General features: G+C 38.0%; 1 protein-coding gene across 2 annotated transcripts in view; it reads right to left on the bottom strand.

The window, feature by feature from the left end:
- The window catches only part of LRP12 (LDL receptor related protein 12), a 52,811-nt gene extending 28,922 nt beyond the window's left edge, over positions 1-23,889 (bottom strand). For both annotated transcript variants that reach the window (XM_085316308.1, XM_085316309.1), the window contains exon 1: positions 23,648-23,889. In XM_085316308.1, coding sequence (XP_085172434.1) covers positions 23,648-23,726 — 79 coding nt within the window. In that variant the 5' untranslated portion in view covers positions 23,727-23,889. The remainder of the gene's footprint in view (positions 1-23,647) is intronic.
- Between the last annotated feature and the right edge of the window lie 6 nt (positions 23,890-23,895).

Raw genomic sequence — 23,895 nt, 5'->3', positions numbered from 1 at the left:
AATATTCTTTATCATGCTTTAATTTAGACAACTTACTCTGATCATTTAAACTTCCTTTCTTCATTTTACTTTTAAAATTCCTGTCCATCCTGTAATCCATAAAGAGTAAACTTGACTTGTTTACACCATGATGCTTGTCAGTTGACATTACCTTGCATTAATTTTCATCAAATTTTAATTCTAACTGACAAAGTGTGAATTATGTCACCAAAATAAGAATTTTTCAATACACTTCCAAACAAGTTGATGCTACTTTACATATTTCAGTAAAAAGCCCTTCAGCAATGGTCCCATACTGTCCTCATCTTAAAACAGCAATATCCCTGCTGCTCAACAGTCACGGTAAACATCCACAAAGCTTCTGTAATAGTCCAGCATGTTTCTTGCAAATAACTTTTTTGCTAGCACATTTTGTGAATATCCCATCAAGTGGCCATCCCATCTCCTCATTCCCTCCAAATACCTAACCAGGTTCACATGAATAAGCTCTGCCTGAAAACTGTGTGTAGCTGGCTGAACAGTAATACTAGTCTCTTAAATCTCAAAGGCTAACTACCTCTCCATCTATACAAACAAAAGCACACCTATGAAATTTCAAGATGTTAAAGCTCAGAGCAGAGCACAAGTGAGACCAACAAAATGAGGACTACTTCCTCCTCCAGATAAAAGTATTTATTCAGCATGTAACGGAAAATACTACATTGTATTACTTATACATAGTATAGTCAATGAACCACAGGGGGAGGGGGGGGAGCATTAGCTGCAGATTTAATGCTACAGAAATTGCAGAGAGTTACATATCTATAGATATATGGTTATGTTTCTGCCAAAGTCCTGTAATGTAAAAGTTTGCAGTGAATTGAAATCATGCAATTCAGAAAAAAACCACTTCAAATAAATTCACAAATGGGGAAGGGATTCTATTCTCCACAATGTACAAGTATCTGAGAACCTTTTTGGTTTCTCATGTAATTTTTCTTCCTATTTGAGAAACGCACTCCTACCACAGCTTCACTGTATTGCAGAAATGGAGAATTTTGCTTCCTCAGAAGACAGGAACAGAGGTACGTGTGAAATGAACACAGAGACAAGGAACTGAAAGTTGAACAAACAGAAAGACAAGGGGAGAAGGAAGATTAAAAAAACAAAACAAAACAAAACAAACCCGAGACAACAGTCAAGCGTTCGAAACTTTCCCTCCCAGAACAATTAGTGAAATAAATAGTATTACAGTCACAGGGGATCCTTCAAACTGAGGTGGGGCAGAGCTCAGAGGATACAGTCCACTGAAGCCAGGCAACATTCATTACATGCCTGTATTTAGTAACAAAGTGAAGCAGCGTCTTTCCCAGATTCCTACAGAAGGCAGTCACAGCCTTTGCAGGCCACACAGTTTTAACATTTCCCAACTCTGCCTGCAACTTCGGCATTCTTTTGCTTAGAAATGCACATGAAATCAAGTTAATATGTTTGTACTACGATATATATTTGAATTGACTACTCAAGATAAGATTAGTGATCTGCAGTCGTTTCCTGTTCAAGGACTGTTATCTCTGCCATTGCTTTTTGTGTAGTGCATTGCCTCTTTGGTGAGAAGTTTTTGTTATACATCCAACTGCAGCTTACTTCCTAGGGAAAAAAAAAGGGACAAACATGCTTTTGTGTTTATACATTTCATATGAAAAGGTAGTCTGAAAAGGCAATTAGAAAAGGCACCATTAGAAGTGACAAGACTGACTTTTAGACATCACCCCATCAATGATCTCCAGTATCACTGGAGAATCTTTACCAGTAGCATTAACAAAATTTACTTTAAAAAAAAGTCAACAGTTTTGTGCTAATCTGTAATGTACAGTTTCTTGCATTATCCTTTTCTCAGGATAAAATACTGGACTCTTAGTAATTTCAGCTGGTCATTTGTAAAATACCATTAAGATGGAAGTTGTGCAATAAGATGTTAATTAAACTTCTAGGTAAGAGAAGGATTAGATAACCATTTGTTTTAATATAAAATTACACATGCAATATGATAGAAATGTTGAGATAAAAGTCTTACTGCTGTGTAGACATCAGCCAGAATTTCCTATTAAAACCAGGCAGAACATCAGTATGACAAGATTTATTCCCAATCCCTGTAATGGAAGAACATCTGCTACAAATGAGATACTGTAAATATATCTAAAACTTCAAACAGTGAAAGAAAACGTTCACGGGAAATGAGTGTTGTGGACTCCAATATAATAATAGCATAATTAATTTCTTTAATTAAGTAAAGAATAAAAATGACTAACATGAAACTATACTGAAATAGCAGCTTATTTAAATGTTTATGATACAAAAGCAGGAAACAAACATAAAATTTCACTGTAAAAATAGCAGATATAGCATGTCATTTGTTTACAATACTCAATGTTGTTATCTTTTAATGCACTGTTTTTATTTTACGTCAATTCTGATGCAGTTTTATTTAAAAAACTAAGACAAAAACTATGGAATCAATTCTGTAATGCAATTATTTTATGCAGGTTCAGGATTTTTTTTTATTTTCTCTCTCTTTTTTTTTTTTAAACAACCAGTATCAGCCACTTTGTGCTTTGAAAATTATTGGTTAGGTATAACAGAATGTGTATGGTGCTACTGAAAGTCCACATTGTATACTTAAAATCTGATGTACAACACTGCACTGAAATATCATTTCCCTTTCAACATTCTTATATTGTCTTTTCCTCCTCAAGAAAGCACTCAAATGAGATGTAGCTGCATATCTTCAAAAAAACCAGATCTTCAATAATCATTCATCTCCCCTCATACACAGTCAGGGAGTTTTTAAATCTACGTTCTTGGCAAATAGCCTAATCCCAAAGTTAATCAATACTTGAATGAACTATGTGTGCATCTTCATTCCTATAGCCTTGACAACACTGACCTAGAAATCTACATAGAAAAACATTTTTTTCCTTTAAATGCTTTAATATTGTAATATTCCGTCACCAAAATCTGTATTCTCTCTTCAAATATTATTAAAAAGGATACTCTACAATGAAAGTTTACTATGTACATGAATGTTTTGAAGAATATATAATGAAAATATAACAGGTCCATTAACTTCTCCGCAAAACATGAAATATTTCCTATTCCTGATCATTTTACAGTGCTAACTTGGGATTTGTCTACATTAGTATCTTATGTCAGACCAGGAGTCTGCTTCTGTATCTCCTAATCTGCCCCACTTAATGTGCTTTGGTTCACATTACACTGTGGCCTTGGAACGTGTAAACTGGATTCCCTTTGGATGACACTAATTTGGGAGGTACACCCCTACTGTTAATGGGTATCCAGTCCTTGGGCCAAATTAGAGCCAGTCCAAAGAAAACCTTAAGAAATGCATAGTGTCAACATTAAATCCCCAGCACAACTTATTTTGTTCCACAAATCCACTCCTAGCTAGGCTACACGACTTGCCAACACAGACACTGTACTAACTGTCCAACACCAACAGTGGGTTCGCTGCTCACAGCAGCTTCAGGCCCATCCATTTGGAGAACTTCAAGCATAATCTTCAGATTCTCTTCATTTAGTATGAACCATGCAAGCTCTTCTTGGATTCATTAAACACAGAGTACATTATTCATTAATATTACACTGACTGTGAATGCTGTCACAGCACAGAAAAGTAAACAAAGCATTTACAAAATTTCATATAACACCATAATGAGATGTTAGCATAATGCAAAACTTGAGGGTAAGAGAGAAGGAGAGAAAAACACCCTAAGAGCTGTAATCCTTCACTGCCATTGCTCTGCTATGCCAGGTGTTGCCAGTCAGATGATGCTGGAGTATCAAAATACAGCCCGTAGTTGCCCTAGCAGGCAGGGCAGACAGGGCTGCACTGAGTGGATGTCTGGAGGTTGCTGCGGCGCACAAAGCAGGCTCCCACACGCCCACGCYGAAGGTGCGGCTCAGCCACTTCCCGCTCTTCTGTCTCCCTTCTCTAAGGAGCAACAGCTCTTAGCTGCTGCCAGTTAAAACATGCAAAGCAACCCGCTTTGGTTGCGCTTCAGTTGGCACAAACCTATCCTCTGGGTTCACCAGCAAGAGACAGGATAGCAAGAGACAGGATAGCAAGAGACAGGCCAGGAAGCGCTTTAAGGAGACCTTGGCCCACCTATTTTGCAAGATAGGCTGAATCTCACATGTCTCAAAAMGAAAGGCTGTAAGTAGTAACCATGGCAACTCTGATTCACTGCTCCAGGTGGAGCAATTCCATTTGGCCACACCTGTAAATTCCAAGAGGCAGTTCTTAGTTGTGTGCATTTTCACTGAAATACAAAAATTTAAATTAGTAACAAAAATATCTTTACAGAAGAGAAGCATTGTGTGAAAGCTTCAACAAGAAACAGGTAAAACTTCCCAGGTGTAGCCAGAAAATGTGGGGGCAGAAGAAAACTTGATTTTCTTTGCTTGTTTGTTTTCACTCAATTCCACAAACTATTTATAGACAGCTCTAATATATTTGGCAGCACGCAGTGGAAATTGGACATCTAACAGAGTCGCTGGCTCAGCATCAACAAAATTCCTGATTTTAAGCACATAAGTAGTTCTATTCATGTCAAATCTTATATTTATGCTCAGTCAGGTATGAAGTTACTTGACTGAGGTGGCTGCCTGCAAGCTGCAAGTATTCTAAGGTAGAAAAACTAATTTAAAACACAGTTAAGTGTGATGTTTTGAAATAACCAAATCATAAGTACAGAAAATGCAATATATTACTAAAATACAATTAAATAGTTCAAACAGTGGGTAGACTCTTAAACTACAGTTAAATCTGTTGTAAATTAGAAAGCTGATACTAAAGAAAATCAGAAAAAAAATGCATAGCTCAGAAGCTAGTAAAAAGAAGAGGCTATACTGTCCATCCATACTTAACTGAAATATTTCCTTTATAAAGGCTGAGGCAMCTCTTCTTAACCTACTATACCTTATCATGCATGTGAATCAAGTAGTTTGCTCTCCCATTTGAAAACATTCCAATGTTGCATTACTTACAAACCTAGAAAAGGCCAGGGGCTCTCAGCCATTTTAAATGGCTATGTTTGAGATAAAACTCAATAAAAGTAAACAAACTCCATTAAAAAACCCTCCATTATTTTAAAAAGGACTGTTCAGAGCCTTTGTACATGTTCAACAACAGCATTCTCTTCATATGAAATCCATTTGAAAAATCAGAAGTATTTCACATTTGAGAAACTGAAGTGGTAGACTAGGGGAAAATTTTGATGTGTGGGCTGCAGAGTCCTTATACAGTAGCRGAAAAAATGTTTCAGATTTGATTCAAACTGCCCACATGCTTCATACTTTTATGTACTACGGTTTCTTTATATGGCTCTAGCAGTAAAATATGTGTTTTCACTTCTGCAACATGCAGATTTAGATTGATTTCCTTTTTTAATTTCTAATAACAACAGGAACAAATGCCAGTAGGCAACCATCTACATATGGCTGATATAAAATATCTAAAAAAACCCATCTACAGACAAGCAGATGTTTTCAGGCCTCTATCAGAAATAAGAAAGTAACATCAGGGTTCACGTCATATTCTGAAGGTACAATACTGCTGGATATCCTTTTTTCTTCATATAATTTGATTCGCTTCTGTCCTAAAAAGCGTTAACAGAAGAAACTAAATCATTATTCATAAAGTAATGAAYATAACAGCCACCATAAATCTATTATAAGCTTGCAGAAATGAAAATATTTTCTGCTATTAACCCAGGAGAAAGCCATGAATCCCTACCAAGAACCCTCAAAATGCCTGAGCTTCTAGTTCCAGATGACAGCATGAGTCAGATTTACAACTGATTTTTTCCAAAAAAGACTTAAGCGTAGGAGTACTCAGTATTGCAGGGGAGTGAGGGGGAAGGGTTGGAACGGGTGCASGGGAAGGGGAGGGAGAAGGAAGGGAAATTCATACAAATTTTTAAAGAGAAAGTAAACACTGCCCCAAGTACCAGGCTCTATGATTATTTACAGGGCCTGTACTCATGGGATCAGTGGTTCAAAGCAGAATATGCCACAAGAGAAATACCAGTCACATTAGTTAAAAAAAAAAAAAAAAAAAAAAAAAAAACACTGCCTAAGATATGTCCAAAGAATAGTAGTTTCAACATACTGAGAAATGTAACTTTGAGGCTCAGCGGCTTCACAGAATAACATCAATTACAAAAAGCCTAAAGTCCTTACCCTAAAGATGGGTTAAGATGCTCTATTTTAGGCAGAAACTAAGGAGGAAATTTTCTATTTCTGACAGAGGCAATAAGCAGAGAGGCAGGGGATTCAGGAACCGCGCAGTGGATTCCGGATTAGCTGGGTTCTGTCCGGATCACAGGCCTGAGCAAAGCAGGCAACCGGGGTTCGAGTATGCACCCACACAGCTCCTGCTCTGCTTTCAAGAAGCCAGCAACAGGAAGGTAGAATTCAACTGCAAAGTATCCTAGCTGCATGCACTGTAATGATACATAACTGGATTGAATGCAAGCCTTTTACTGTAAAGGTGGGTGAAGCAATACTATTTTTGTACAGACTATTTGCATACACTTTGCGCATATAAACCAATCAAATATACAGTAAAGTCATAAAAGTATCACATGTTTAGTCCATTAGGAAAAGTATCTCCTTTTGAAAGAAAATTGTTTTCTTCCTCCCCTGTCATTACTTATTACTAAAAATAAACATTTGATTTTTACAAGCTTTTACATTCTTTCATATGTTTGGTTTTCCTTCTGATAGGATTAAGTACTAATGTAAGGTTCCCAAGAAAGCTTGTTTTCTTTAAATTACAAAAAAAAGTTCACAGAAACTACAGACCTTATAAATACTTGTATAGACTTGTTTATGCAAAGTTTGGTAACTGGAGTTTTTAGACCCCTGGCATCTACTCAGACTGAAACTGTACTTGCATAAAAAGCCATGCAGTCTGCCTAGGTATCTTTCAGTATTAATCAGGATCTCTGCCCTTTATTAAGGCTTCACTGAGTGCATAGAACCAGCTCCGCACAGAAGTAGTCAACAGGCCACCATGCCTATGAATTTTAACAGCACAGTTAACAACAACTGAGGGARGAAGAACACCACACTTTTTTGCCCGCACCTTCAAGCAATTGTCAAACAAAGCTTGTTAYGAATCTTATGCAAACATCAACGGACAAAATCCATGGCACTGCTATGAATAATCTGATCTGCTCTAGCTACAGCAGACAGAAAGAGGGATGTCAGTTATGAGATGACCACAACATGCAGATGTTTTCATTCCAACTATTAAAAAAAAATCCACCAAGCTGCTTAGTTATTTGTCAGCTTCAAAATCTCAAACACGGCAACAGAAAAGGCTATTAGTTAGCTACATTAAATTTCTAGACTTGCCTAAACTAACTATACTGTTGATTACACATCATAAGAAAAAAATAAGAGATTAACTTGTTATGACTTGCCAGCCATAACATACTGTATTCCTCAAAATGCATCGTGAATTGCCTCTATTCAAAAGACAGAGGGACTGCCTGTATGATAAGAAATTTGATTTTACTTAGATTACTAACTACTTTAAATAAGAATCGGATCTTAAAGTAGCCAAGGCATACTCCTGGTACAGACCTGTGTGCACACACACTAAGATGAGTATACTCAGCACTCACAAGAATTCCATATGTAGCAGTATTGCTACTTTTAACACTCATTTGTTGAAAGCATGCTAGTTTTCTACAAGCAAACAAAAGGTAAGGGAAATATCCAGTAAATATTACTGGACTATAATTTTTTTTTCCTCCAGTGGACAGACCTGTGTACACTTCTAGAGAAATCTGTTACAGCTACTGCACAGGTCATTGATTCTAACCTGTGAAGCCTCAGGAAGCCCCACAAGCATTTTAAGAAGTCTACATCTATAATTAAAAAGCAATAGAAAAAAACAGGTACAAAGCTCTAAGACTCAAACAGTATTTCTTCCCCTCTCTTTGGRGATCAGATCTTCTCTTTTTTTCTTCTATGTTATTCACTATTAGTCCTGTAATTCTTGTCCTAAAAGAACAATGTGGGTGCTGCAAATTGCACATTAGCACAAGTATACCTGTAATAGAGTTTAACCCGTTCGATTTCAGACACTATGCAGTATCTTAAAAATAAATTTGTGAAAAGTTAATTTAGACTCTCTTTTACTTGGCTTACAGTATTTACTAAACACAGTAGCTTACTACTGTTTTTCATAACAGCACAAGTAAGTATTCATCACGATTATAGCTTTATTATGTCAGGAACTGTACAAACAAGAAACACAATTCTTGCTCCACAGAGCTCACTGTTTTGTGAAAACTACTTATGTTACCTTGCACAAGGTGAAGGAAGAGACAATGAAAAAGCACGATACATAAAGCAATGAGAAATCCCAGCCCATAAAGTGCTTTACAGGAACCACAGCAAGAGAATTAGAAGAAAATGAGTACGATAGCTTCATGCATCCAGTGGAAAGCATCTAGAGCATCTACCCAGGTAGCAGGAAGCATGGAAGAAAGACCAGACAAACCTGAATTATGTCAATAAGTGACAAGTGATCAATACTAAGGAACTGGTTGAGCCCAACAGTATAGCAAGTGAAACTAAACTTTGACCTACAGCTATCTAGTGATAACATTCCTCATTTTCCCACACCCTTCCTCTCTCCCCTAAAACACACAGGTCAAAGTTCAAACTTCTGAACCCTACAGATAAGGTTTGTCCCTTGGAAACTTTGGGACCATTTGTGAGGGTCTGAATTCTATTAATCATGCTATTAATTGTAGCTATAAAGACAGCAGGAGAGATTATTTCAAAACAACTGTAAAACAGAAATTGCAATATAAAAACAGGCAGTTAACACTGCCACCTCTACGTGTGATGAAAAGAGGCACTCGTATCAGAGCCAGAATGTTTCTTTCACACTGCACAGTACTGCAGGATACTGCTGTCTACATGCCATGGAGATTACCTGTAATTAGAAAAAATAAACACAATTTTCCACTTTCAGGACCTAAATACAGGAATGCTGATGGCACTATATCCCCAAACTGTAAAATGAAGCAAAAAGAAATTCTTTCTGTAGAGCTGACTAAGCATTTGACATTACAGCCAGCATAGGCAGTTGCAATTTGGCAGGGTACAGCAAACTTTCAAGACAATCACTGTGTATGTAACATTAATCAAAAGGTCAGAACACAGTTTGTTTCTAAATACTTTATTGTTTTAGTTCCCTGCTGTCAAACTACATCCTCAGAGAGGTAAGTTATCATCAGGAAACTTTAAATGTGTTAAATAAGACACAGAAACACAGTTAATTTACTATATGTCTTTTTTTTTTTTTTTTTAACAAAAAGGCAATCGTTTCTCACAGAAATTACATGATCACAATGACTTGAGGAGCTACAGTGTGCAATAAAGATTGTTTGTATGATCCTACCCCACTCTCTGTACTTACTCTCAACAGAGCCAATAAGGAAAAGTCTCATAGTCTTGGTAACAAAATCCCAAGTTTTATTACATTACAGTAACTGTAAGTATGCAGGAAAAGTCCCTTGTCCTCCATCTTTCTCTCATCTTTTTCATAATATAGAATTTGAACTGTATCTTGCTTTCCCTCCAGTCATTTAAACATGCACAGCTGCTCCCAGCTGTTTAGCAGCCTCTGTCAACCACATATATCTGCCTAGGGCAGCAGAACTGATTTGAATTCTGAGTAATTTGCAGGAAATTGGTCATGTCTATCAAATTTATCAGATAGGCTTTATTTGTTTATCTCTGGGTCAGACAATCAAAATTTGATGTCCGACTGCACTCTAAAACTGCATGTTTTGAAAATTCAAAATTCACAGCAATGCAAAAGAGCAAATGGATTTCAAAAAAGTTACAGATGACCTTGAAATAGATACGCATGTTTAAAGAGATGTGAATTGGCCCATTCACTTCTACATAATGTTACCATCCTAATGAAAAAATCTGTAGAGATAAATGACAAAGATCATAAGCTGCTGCTTCTCAACTCAGTGGATCTGATGAAAGTGGCTATACTTGAAACTCTACCACTCCTCTCAATTTCAACACTGTGATGCTGCTTCATTTCAATACACTTGTTCTCAGCTAATGACCCTGAAAGGGTAAGGCCAGTCCCACTGGCAGAATGAGGAAAAGGCGTTCACACACACACGGTGCACTCCAACCCCTCCAGATTCTGGGAACTTAGTACAGAAAACACAGAAGGCTTCACACTGCAGCACAGTCTGAAATCTTACCAAACCATCAAACCATGGGGAGGGGAAAGGCAGGAGGCAGGCCTGAGTARTATATGTAACACCCAAGCGCGCACACACACACACACGCGTGCGCGCGCTAGGACATAGTTCCTATGACAAAAGCACAAACAGGAAGAGAGGCTTGCATATAATCAGAGGAATGAATGCCTTAGACAAGAGAATGTGATCTAACAGGTATATCCAAAATCCTCGTCACCATTTACCTTGACATCCATATTTATAATTACGTTCCATTATGCTAAGCCTAAACCCAGTATACTTTATTTTTATCTTTGCCTCGACCCAAGTTCTTCTCATTTATCCCTTTCTTGATCAAAAAACCATTCTCAGACATTTACCTGAGTCATTAACTTCCTGTCTGATAACAGTTCTAACAACCTATGAATTTTTTGCTGTACTCCAATTACAGTATCCTAAAAAATGTCTTATAAAAGATACAGGATACTATAGCAAGTTGTCTTTCTGCTCTTCGCCTGAGTAAATTCTTGCCAAGAATCATTCAGATGAACACAAAATGATGGAAGGGCAGGGTACATGATTACTCTCCACTCCTTAGTCCATCCAGGTCACAACCTGACACTTCAAAAGCCATTGCAGTTACTCAGTTTGCACCTCTGCACTGTTTCAGTAACATTTGCTATCCAAATATCAACTTTGAGCAAGTTTCCTGTGGATCAGAAAGCATAAGAATAGTTGTACASATCTGTACATTCCCTAAAGTCTCCAAATACTTTAAACTATTTCTGTGACCTTTGACAGAAGTGCAATAGTCCCAAAAATCAAGTTAATAAGAATTTAATGAAAATGAACATGTTTCTACTCATTTTCCAGAAAGAGGGCTTCACTATAAAATTAGTTTTTACTAAATGTAAGAAAATCTACATAGAATATAAGAACCCGTGAGAAAGTATCTTACTTTTCTGCTTCCAGTAAGAGAAAGCTTGTCTGAAGGAGCTCTCTAAATGACAGCAGCAGATCATCACTAGATCATCTGAAGCAGTCTGCATCCCTTCACTTAAGAAAGAATAGCTTAACTATACAATGGACTGATCCTTATGAGCACAAAAGGACAGGCACTTTGGGGATGACAGAAATCAGTCGGTAGTTACATTTGTGAAAACAGAAAGGGATAGAAGGTGGAGTTTTGAACACGGTAAGTAGAGGAACAGACACTCTACTCTCAAAACAGCTTTTTTCAGCTCCACAAAGAAAACTCCAGCAATTGCACTCTTCCCAAATGGTACCATTAGCATTTAAACACTCCAGTTGCACTCTTCATCCTTTATCCTCCCTCCTCCAACTGAGTAGTGCACAGTCAATCTCCAGGATACACCACCTCAGCACAGTACATTACTGCAGGACATTCACATTACTGAACTTCAGCTATTTAAGCAAATGGACTCATCTGCCTATATTGAGAGAACGGGAGGGAAGGAGACTACTTTACATATCTGCATTCTTCTTCAAAGTAAGTCAGACACCAGTACCCTGTCAAACTTTAAATAAGCCTACTTCTCCCTCCTGATTCTGCCTTAAATTAAGCCTTAGTAATACTCCTCACTTCATGCTCATATACAAAATCAGTAGCAGACTCTATATTCATGAACATCTACAATACAGCTATTTATTTTCTGTGCTTCAGCTTCTACCCTGTAAACAGAAATATTTTATAGGAATACTATCTATGTGAAGAGTTATTAATCTATCTTAATACTTACACCTCAGACAATAAAGAGCTCTCAGACAACTTATTTTAAAAGAAAAATATTCCTCCAAGGTTTGTTTCCAAGCATGTCCTATCAGTAACACAGTAAATTTAGATGTGAATTAAGTTTATAGTATCCTCTCAGTATAAGCCTAGTTTTAAGAAGGAAGCTCAGTACCAGCAACTCACTGCTTGATACACAAGAGCTCTTTTACAARGAGATGGCACATATGAAGCAACAGCCAACTTGTGAAAGAAACTCCAACAGCAGCTATTTGTTGCAACACTCAAAGCCAACCATTGTATGAAAGAAACTGATTTTTGAAGAATAGGAGGAARAATACTTTGGAAAACAGCTGTGAAGAGATACTAGTATTTTATGTTAAAACCATTTACTGAATTTGACAGGCAGTTGTATTCTTTTGGCTGTAGCTTCTTTACAATTTGCATAAAACACATTGTTACAGTTGTGCATTGATGAAAGTAGATTACATTCCTTACAATTCCTCACTGGCAACTCTGCCTAATGAATAACAATAAGCCACAGTTTAAGGGCATTGCTTTTGCTGTGTATTTGCTATTCAAAAAAGGAAGAGAATATCACTAAAAAGTAGTACAGTTCTGAGAAAGAAGTATAAAGAAGTCTGGAATATTTCATGGTATCTAAGCTTCCCATTAAATTCCTCATCTTGCATTGACAGTATATACATATTACTTCCTAAAATTAGCAAATACTTTCAAGTTGATATAGATTGCAAAACTGAAAAGCGACGAAAAGAGATGTATTTGTAATGAAGTACACACTATGAAGACAGAATACTTGCAGATTCTTACGCTGTTTACACTTAATAAATAACACCACTGATTGCTATCCACTTGACAGCTATTTACTTGATTTTTCTTTCTACATCTACAGACATACCTTGAGGCTCAACACTGCCATTATAAGAAAACAGGATTCAGTTATTTCGAGTGTTAGGGCACCAAGACAACCTGATTTCTCTCGAGGTCTATATATTCACCTTTGAAATACTTTACCTGGATCAATCCCCAAAGGGTAACTGTTAAGTGTTGCTGCAACTGAAAGTGATAGTAGAGATCTTATTTCCCTTGGCCTTTTTCCTCTCAAGGCAAAACAAACTCTATAGCTTTCTAGCATCTACAACAGATAYGGATGGCCTACAATAACCCTGAATGCTCTGCAAAATACAAAATGAAAATGCTAGAGTGTGGGTAAAATTTTCAAGTGCAAACTTTTAATAACCATACCTCTAAAAATTCATAGAGTCAAGTTAATTAGTTATAATCATGAAACTGCAGGTGACAATTATACTACATTTTTTAAAGCAGTTCATTTTCACTGACCTTGATCTTACTGATATCAGTAGTAAAATTTAAACTGATCACAACAAAGCACAGGCTAAGCATGGATGAAAATTCCATATGCACACACCCTACCGAGTATGTCTGTACATATGCAAATCAATGGAAGTTTTATCTTGACCTTGTCAACTTGCAGTAGCACAGAAGCATGTACAAAGTAAATGACTACCTTAACTAACAAAGGACTAAGCAATGACCCATTGCCACCTTAAACACAGAGCAAATTAAACTTGATTGAAAAAACAAAGTTGTGTATTGATAGCAGAATCTCTTTGCCTGCTCTTCACAAATACACACAAAATCTAGTGTCTTTTTTTGCTCTTCACAAAATCTARTGTCTTGAGATGTTTTACTCTACAGAATGCAGTACTTTGTAAAGTGTTTTTTGAAATAGATGACCATGCCACAAGAAAGTCTGCTTCAATCTTTGTGGTTTCAAAAGGGATCTAAGGAAGACGTAAAAATGGTTCAAACAGGATTTCCATATTAAGGAATGTAACTAGAAAAGAAATAATGGGTAAATTAGGCTTTAACATACTAATTCTTGTTGTAATATTAAGTGTAAAAAAAAAAAAGAAGAAACCCCTACATTTACTGACAGACATTCCATTCTATTAAAAGCCTACTTGTTAACAAAAAAATCAGCACTTGCTCCTACACCCTTTTTAAAAAATGGCACTGAATTTTAAATTGGCATAAAAAAAATATGACATAGCACAGTAACAATCACAAGATCAATTTCAGATATAAGGCCTACATGTTCTAATTCCTACATAGCTGCTGTTATTTAAAAAATATTGTTCAACTATCATTTATAAACTGTGTCCAACATCTTAAAACTTCAAAACTAGTCCAGACCTTCTGCCCCTCAGTCGCCCCCCCACCTCAGGAGAAAAAAAACACCCTCTGTGGGGGCCAATTTACTTTAATAATGCACATGCACCTGAGAAACTGTGGATGTTTCAAACTTTTCAAATCTTTGTTTTCAAATTTCAAATTTAGATGCTCCAAATGCTTCGTTGTTTCACATATGTACAATGTGGCCACCAAGTCAAATTAAAACTTTAAATTCATCTTTATTTTTGTTATTAATCACTTTCAAAATCATTTTATGCATGATTTCTTCACGTCCGAAYGTCTAAATGGCTATGCAGAGTTCAAGATCCACTTCCTCTGCCCAGTCAGAAACTCAGGAGAGTTCCAGAAAGCCAGCAAAAGGGCTTCAAAGCTGACTTTTTCAGTTGGAGCCTGCCTATATATTCCTGACCCCCATGCTTTTAGTTAACATTTTAAGGTGGAGATATAGGTGAATTTTTCATAATAAAGACACTAAAAAGTCATTATGAAGCGCTACCAGAACTTTTGGTTAATTGGTAGTGCTGAGAGGATCTCAACTCCTTTCAAGCTTAATGTTTCACTCTTCTGACTTCAAAGCAAATCATCCCTAGGGGATTTCACTACATGGTACAGTTTGCAGCCCTGTTGTTCCTTCTAATCTGTACACCTCGATTAAAGGATCTCCTCTTCCAGTAAAACTCCTCAAGGACCTCAAAGGCACCACATACAAGCACTGGCTGTCCAACTGATCCAGGAGCAAACTGGCTCTCTAAGGAAGGAAAATACAGTTCTGCTCCTTCTTCCAGATTAATTCATCTACAGCATAAAGACGAAAGCGCAGTACTGCCACAGATTTACACTCTGGAATAAGAAAAAGAGAAAGCTAATATTGTTGACCTAACTGGACTTYAGTAACACCATCACTTGGCTTTGGCATATTGGGTTGTCATTTACATTAGAATTCTGATACTATAGAAATTTTATTACAGTTCCTATAGATGACAAACAAAATAGGTAACTTCAAGGCAAGGATTGAAGATGACTAGACAACATCTATGTAGGAGCCGACAGTCACTGAAAACAGCTTCRACTGGATCAGCAGCAATGTGGAGGTCAGAAATAACCAGGTTCTAGGAACACACAGCTCCTGGATACATCCAGCAGTAAAGCAGCTGGAGAAGGCACAGTTCCCAAAGTACCCCAAAAAACAGGAGTACACAATGGCATACAAAATGGAYGTTTCAAGACGCTGATAAAAGCTATATGCTGAGCTACCAAAATGCTCAAAGATCTCAGTCAGCTCTTTCRCCTATCTTCTAAAAGTATGGGTATGAAGCAAGAAGCAGAAGTTTCCATAACACTTCCCTGTCCGGTAGTTCATGAAGACCTGAAGGCTAGGCCTCAGGCTTCTCCTGCACTCAAAACTCCCTCTCACTTGCTGATTATACTTAAGAGTAACATCTTAAACTGATTAGATACTCAGTCACTATAACATCTCTGAAACTAAAGGAGGCTGGTTCCCTTGGCCCCTTCTATTTTCACAGCCTCCTCAACAGCAGCTGTTCCCAAGGCACCTTGCACTTCCTCTTCCACACTCGCAATGGTTCCACCACTCTGTAAAGGAGCCATGAATTCACCTTCTCAAGACTCTTTCGACTCTTTCTCGCCCTTGCTATAACAGTTTTCCGGTCTTCATGAACTATCTCTAACCACAGATGTTAGCTAACCCTTAGCAATGGAACTGGTTGTTTTTTCAGCACTTTTAGATCAAAATATAGGAACCATGAAAAGCTGCTCTGGTGAGGATTTTTTTTTTTTTTTTNTTTTTTTTTTTTTTTAAGAAGAATCTAACTAAGCTACTTAAATTGACACTACTTCCAGCTACATATTGTTGTGATCAAGACACATATGAATCATGGTTTTATCACTCATTTTCCTGACCTGCCAAATCTCTCCTATAGAATGTTTAAACCAATGTTTACACCRTGGAGAAGAAAAATGTTGTCTCTAGATGTCTAAAAAACCTGCCAGTTGGKGAAAAAATGAAATACGTAATCTCCAAGTCCAGTTAGAAATATTTCCATATGGTTTAGACAAGCACTGCAAGTTAAATCCCTGTGTGCCGTCTGCAAGCACTTCTTTAGAAGAGAGCAAGCAGAAAAATATAATTGCTTACTAGCATGGATAGTGGACTGGAGTAAATACAAGAATATTATGAATAATACAACATGTTTGTTAGGACTCAAGAATCATTCTCTCTTTGAAGATTTTTTAAAGCTGTATTTACAGGAAAATGTGGTTAAAATCTACATTTAAAACTCTAATGAGAGCAACACATTTATATATAATGATTTATTTACTGCATGTGACCTACTCATTATCTGTCTCAGTAACTACAATYTGGAAATGTCAATTTTTATTTTCATTTACCTGAGATACTCAAAATACARTCTCACAGAAATAAAACACCCTGTAAGGGTACTACTTTATTCTTGGATTCCAATAGACTTTGTATGAGACTTCGTATGTAGGGGAAAAAAAAAAAAGAGCCAAAAGTCTTATGGAAACTCATATACACTTAAAATCTAGAAGTGAGAGTACACGAACATGTTTTTCCTCTACTAGATGCGCCAACAATACATAAATTTTCTGTTACAAATTGCTGACTCRAAAACCAAAAAGCAAGTTCCTTAAATGAGTAAGGCCATTAAGCTTTTAAGAGACATTACTGAGCAGAAAGAACTTACTACTAGTAAGACAGTATAGGGGATAAACAAAWTTCCCTGAATTGTTTTCTTCAAGAAAACTGTTCCTGTAATTTGTACTTTCAGAGGGATCTACAATGTCTCACACTAGGTTCAAAGCTAGAGTAATAAAACAAAGTTACAGAATCCTCTAGCAGGGTAATTTTTTCCTAAATTTTAAATACAAGTGACTTCATTACAGTCTTCTACCAYTTGTCAAAGTGCATTTGCACTGCTTGCTATACTACTCTGCTCTTTCCTAGCAGACTTAAAAATCCTGCTCTCAGCTGTTACCCAAAGTCAGTCACAGCAGCTTGCATGTAGTAGAGGAAACATTTGAGTTAAGGGAAGGCCAGTCATGAATTTCAAATACACAATCAGATGGGTAAGCACAGGCAATTCACATCCTAATACACAGTTCACAGGTTCAGCATACCCTGTAACACAACACAGAGATGTTTGGTTTACTTTCACTACTTTGATGWAAGTTTACAGTTTACTGAAACAGTAAGCAATTTTCTTTCACTTCAAATAAATTTCAGCAACCTACTAAAGGTATCTGGGAAAGCACCAGCAGGTCACAAGACACTTCAGTGAAAACAAAGAGGGAGAAAAATCTTAWGACAATTCTAAATCACGTGTTTTCATTTGATTTTTTTTCTTCAAAATATGCTCCATTTACAAGCTTTCCTTATTTTTTTTTTTAGTTTTATTCTTCCTCGCTAGTTTACTCCTAATCCAGTAAAAAGAAAAAAAATCTTTTTCTTGACTAGTTCCAGAAAGTTGCTGCTCATGAAACTGATGAAGAAGTTACCAGGTATTCTCCTATAGCCTAAAATTACAAGTGTCAAATACAATAGAAGGAAAAATTCTAGTGAATAGCTACCACGTATGCTTGTCTTGTTAGAAAGGCTGTATTTAAAAAAAATAATTCCATTATCAATAACCTAACAATGTAGCAAAAGTTACATAGCATAACAAAATTCTAAACATCTGTTCTGAGAAGCAAGTCTAAAATGGAAATTCAGAAGTGAACTGCTTTTCAAAGTATTTGTATTGATCTGTCATTTATGCTCATTTTAGTAATTAAAACTTATATATTCACAAGAATCAATACTATGAATTTCAATACAACTGTAAACTTTCATATAAAAAGCTTTACTAGAAAGTAACATATGCTGCAAAGAATTCAGGTGGAAAAAACACCAAAAAATGCCATCTGATAACTGTGGTGCTCTGAGTACTGTATCATATAACCTACTATTTCAAATACTTAAAGCTTCTGTTTCTACTGTGGGAATAAACACAGGACAGAGGCTTCTAGTACTCTTAACTCAGATCTGCAATCAACTTCCAAAAGTGCTTTGGTACTGTATCTACAACCTACTTTCAAAACATTTAAGAACATTGATACTCTATGTTTTCTTACAGTCATGTCAGCTAAGTAGGCTGACTATATCTACCAACTGACACATCAATAATCATCAGTATTGTAAAATACTATACGTACAAATTCTAAATTGAATAAGAGTACTATTGTGTGAACTGAGAGACAGCTAAAAAAAAGGCAAAAACAAAAAAAAATAAAGGTTGTTGACAAATTGCACTCTTTCAACTAATGCCCAGCTAAATATCTCAGCTGATCAGGTATTTATCATCATCAACAACTATCTCAGCCAGAATAAATATAACAAACTGGAAAATGCAGAAAGATCTAGAAAATAAAAAATATACTATTTACACTGTAGAAATTACTCAAGAATTTAAAATATTTTGTAAGGGCATTAGTGAATTATACTTCATAAGTATGAAAAAAATTTCTTTCCGCAGCTCGGGAAACTGAGGCACATGATTAAAAAAGTGATCTGTTTAAGGCTACCTATGTCTCTAAAATACCAAAGATAAATTCTTAAACCAAAGATTAAGAATTAAAGATCTGCTAGAGATCCACAAAACTAATCGTAATCTTAAGTTTTAGCTAGGACAAATATAAAATAATATATTTAGAGATTAGTTGTAAACAATACAGATAGCCATCTATAACTGATACTGAAATAGAATCAAGTAAAGTAAAGGAGTCAAATGGAATTTCACCTGTAGGGCCCTCYGGGCACTACACCAGCAGAGCTCTTTCTTTCCTAGTTGGGGGGGGGGGGGTCATGCTAATTATGTTTTGCTCTGATGACAGGAAGGGAGTCAGGTGGCTTCTGTCCTGATTCCAGTTAAAGAACCTCTTTGCTTTTCCTCTGGCTGAAGGTGTTCTTATKTAGGGCATTCCTACAATCACATCAGTTAGAATAGATTAATTTTTCAAATGCCTTCTGCTACGAAGTTGTCCAGAATCTGGATTTTTTTCTTCTTCTCCCTTCAAATATTCTCCAAGTGACATCACAGATACTTTGACTACAGACCTAACTTCAGCTCCGAACAGCTGGCTGAATACATATTTGCATGAAGAGCAGACAGATAACCTACCTTTTGGATAATATAAATTGATACGTCTTTAAAATTAGGATATTTTTCCTTCAASGACTACAAAACCATTCTAATATACTAAATGTAACACTGTTGCCAATAATGTGATTTATGGCTTGGCAAAACATATTTGTCCAGTATATCATAAAAATGATAAAATRTGACACTCAAGAATTTAAGGTACAATACTTAATTAAGCCAAACCATTCCTCCAGAACAGTCTGTTCTGGCTTTACAGTGCAACTTCTTTAGGAAATTAAACAAACTGGCTGGCAGGCTTTATTTGCTTACATGTTCAAGCTATTATTTCAAATAGTGAATGAGCCATCATTCTTCCTCATACCATCATTATCAAACTGATATTAAAAGAAAATGAGTGAACTTTTACAATAATTTTACGTGCCTAAATTTTAAACTAAATAATCACTTATGTATGTATGTAACCTCTCATAACATGCATACCAAAGAAACCTGGAGTGCTAGGACTCCAGAACTAGATGTTATAAAGCTTGTAAGCACAGTAAGTCTTTCTCTGATTGGCCAGAATAATGTCAAGGGAGTTGCAGTCTCGTCAGGAACAGACAATATTGTTTCAACTTCAATACCAGAGAATAATCATCTTCTGACCTCTTGCAATGATTCTCAGTCATTGGCTTTTGTGATTACTTCTTGAAGCACCAAATCCATCCTGGAGATGAGGAGAATTAAGACTGATCTGTATCTGACTCCAACTTTTACCTTCAAACTGCTTCAGCCACACAGTCCTGCTACCCAGAATCTCTCTCTTTTACACTCATTACACCTGATGATGCTAGAAGCATCACATAAACACACAAGGAAGTTTACCTGCTGTACATCAGCACTGATTACTACCAACTGTAGAGAACACTATAAGAGTTCACTATAATCTTCTGTTTGAAGGAACACAAATTCAAATCAATATAGTGGGGTGACAAGTATAGATAAGGAGATAAAAATCCTCCAGAAATGTKACGAATCTTAGTATCCACACTTTCAGACCACATCCCAAATGAAGTATGCCCTACATTTTGCAATATGCCTCTTCAGAGAGATTTTTTTCAAAACTCAAATCTCCACTCTGAAATGCCAATCCCTCCCTAACTGGTTCTGCAAACGCTGCATCACACAGTACCAGTACGATACAAATTATCGTCCTGCCAAGGGTTAAACAAAAGCAAAACAAAATGATGACATTAGAAGTCTGGCTTAAAATCTAAACTGATTTTTCAAACAAGAAAACAAGTAAGATGCATTTGATTTCCAGCTGATCATTTATCAAACTTTGCTTTGAAAAAAACTCTTCTCTCAAGAACAAGATCAATTTCTCAAATGGGATTTTTGCCCTAAAAGGAAACTATCTTCATGACACACACAGTTTTGTTTTGAACATAGAGAACTGATTGTGGCCTGTCAGATATACAAAAATGCCTTCGTATTTGTCCCAGTAAAAGCCATACCAGAATTATATAGAGAGATGTATAATCACATATTTCTCTGATATAAAATTCTAAACTCAACATGAGGCTAGACATTATCAAGAACGAGTATTATTGCCCAGTACTCTACCATGCTAAAATTCTTGTTAGCCTATGCTTTTCCAGTATTTCACACATCAGTATTCTTCCTTCTCAAATTTTTATGATTATAGTCATTATCAGAAGGAAGGATTGAAAAATTCATTAACCACAGGAAAACAGAGAAACACATTTTCTCTAGAGAGCACAAGACTYACATATCAATCTTGGCAAATTTGGTATTTTAATTAGTGGAAAACTCTAGATACTACAGCTGTGCAACTTTGTAATGGAAACCAATCAAAGCAATGCACTGCTGCTTTCTCAAAGTTTACGTGGAGTACCACCTACTGCATTCAAAGCTTTAACAKGCAGTAACACAATGAGATCTAAAACGTTCTGCTCAGAATCAATACCCCAGACCAGAGCACTATGTYAACAGTGTCTTGCAGTGAAATTAATGTTGATATTAAATTATTTTACTTTGCAAGTGCTTAAAGCAGTTGTAAAGGAAAGAAATATTCCTTAATGGAGAACCCTTCCCACTCCCACTTCCCTCTCCCAAAAGAGATAAATAAGAGAAACAAAAACACTAGCTAGAGATAAGGCTATACTTATACAGAGAATRCTTGCTTTCCTTTTGGGTGCTCTTGATTGGGGAGAAAAAAGTTCCTTTCCTTCAAGCAAGACTGGACAGAACTTCAGACACTTACAACCAGAAATTGTTAGGGAAAACTAATCCCTCAAGAAGGGTGAGACAGTACACTGATAGAAATCTGAAGCGTCTTCATCTTCCTGGCAATAGAGGCGATGGATGGCAATGTGTTTCTCAGCAAGGCAATCACAAAAGAAAGTTATGGAGACCTCATTCTCGGTTATGTTTTGGAAAGGCTTGATTAAAGGCCTATGCAAAATGTCATTCAGCAAGCATTTCTTTCTTTTTTTTTTTTTAATCTAATTAAAGACTGCGCTCATTGTTTACTATTTTATAGTGGAAAATACTGTCAGTGCTGCAGAAGTTACAGCATCACTGTCTCAAGTTATCTACTGCAGTTAGGCTGAATCAGGTATATCGCAGCAATTATCACTTGGTTTATTTGAATTCTGTGGTGACAGACTGTTAGAAATGAATACACAGGATTCTTTAAAAACTTTTGCAAATACATCAATTTCTCAAGTACATTAAGCATACATATGTAAGTATAGCTCAGTATGCCCAACATTGAAATTTTCCTATCACTTCCTGTTCTACCATAAACCAACTCTTCTCAAGTTGACACTTCACTTTAGCTTTTGACGTATCAAATTCTAACAGCCTAAACACTTTTAAAAACTTTTTTTCTTGGCTTTGTAYGTGTGCGTTTACAAGAGTGGTCAGTACCTAGCACTGTTAGCGTGACTAGGGACTAAATGTTGAAAATGAAACGTTTAACAGCTTCTCCACAGCACAGCTTTTTTCAGTACCAGCATAACTGTTGGCCATAGTTCTATCAGAAAAACTCTACCTAACTTCTATGCATGTAAGCATATTTTATCAATAAAATGCGAAATACTTCTACAAATTTATGTGGTACACCCACACTTCGAATTTGCACTGATACTGGCAGCACAAGTATGTGCCAGACAAAGCCCTCTGCACAAAACAACCCTAAGTATCTTGAAGTCGAGGCCTCAGGCTTGTTTTACTAAGCAGATTCCAATTCAGTATGCTCACTCGCATGTTTACAAGGAAGGCATCCGCTTGAGAAATCGCTAGATCAGGGCTGCTGTTTGTAACAACTTCCTAGGAGCAAGGCATGTGCCYCGACGGGCAGCACTAGCCTCAAGCTCGGGAAACAAACACAACTCCCGAAGAAAACACGAGGCAACTTCCACTCTGGGTTTGGGTCTGTGGAAGTCACTTGCATACCATAAGAACCAATATAAGAAAATGTGCTAGAGCAACCATGTATTTTTCGTTAGCATCGGTTTTGCTCGAAGAACAAAACATCTTGGTTTAAACGAAACCGCATTTTAGCCCGAACTGGGGGGAGGGGGGAAAAAGAAAGAGAGAGAAAGAAAAAGGGCAAAAGCAACGGTTCCGGGGCCGCGCCGAGGCCTGTGCCGAGCGCCCAAACTCACCGCGCAGCGCTGCCGTTACCGCTTCCGAGCCGCGGCGGCCGCCGGCACCAGGCCGCGCCGCGCCGCCGCCCCGGCCGGACGCGCAGCATCGCCCCGGCGCTTCCCTCGCCCGCAGCCACCGGCTGCTCGTGACTCAGAGGATCTGGGGGCGCTTGGGGCTCTCCGCTCGGGCGCAGCCAACTCCGCGGGTCCCGGCTGCGCTCCTCTGCCAACACACGGGCCAGGGCAGCCGGGCCAAATCCGGGCCGCAGTTTTAGGGACTTCTCGGAGGAGATTTCCACCCCCCCACAGCCTGCGGGGGCAGGGGGCGGGGGCAGAGCAAGTCGCGGAGCCGCCGAGCCCCGGGCGGAAGGGAAAGGGGAAGTGCGAGCGGAGGCCCCGGGGCCGGGCGGGGGCGCCGGCCGCGGCACCCGCCGGGCCCGGGCCCGGGCGGCAGAAAGGCCGCTTTGTTCCCCTCCCCCGCCGGCGGGGGTCGGGGGCGGCCGGCTGCGCCGCTCCCGCGCGGGCACCTACCGCAGCAGGAGACGACGAGGAGCAGGAGCTGCGCTGACCTCCAAGCCGGGGAGCCTTCTGCGCTCCCCCAAGGGGCCATAACACCAGCCCGCAGGGAGGGGGAGGCGACCAGGAGCCGGACCTGCCGCCGCCGAGCCGCCGACACGGAGCCGCCGCCGCCGGAGGGGCCGGCTGGCCGCGCCGCGCCGCGCCTCGGCCCTCGCCCGCCGGAGCTGCCGCCTCGGGGAGCGCTAGCGGCCCGCACGCGC

Source organism: Rhea americana, unplaced genomic scaffold (assembly GCF_003343005.1).
Source record: "Rhea americana isolate MKP2758 unplaced genomic scaffold, rheAme1 scaffold_46, whole genome shotgun sequence".
Lineage (NCBI taxonomy): Eukaryota > Metazoa > Chordata > Aves > Rheiformes > Rheidae > Rhea > Rhea americana.
The sequence above is the reverse complement of the archived record's forward strand: the minus strand, read 5'-3'. Positions and strand labels throughout refer to the sequence as shown.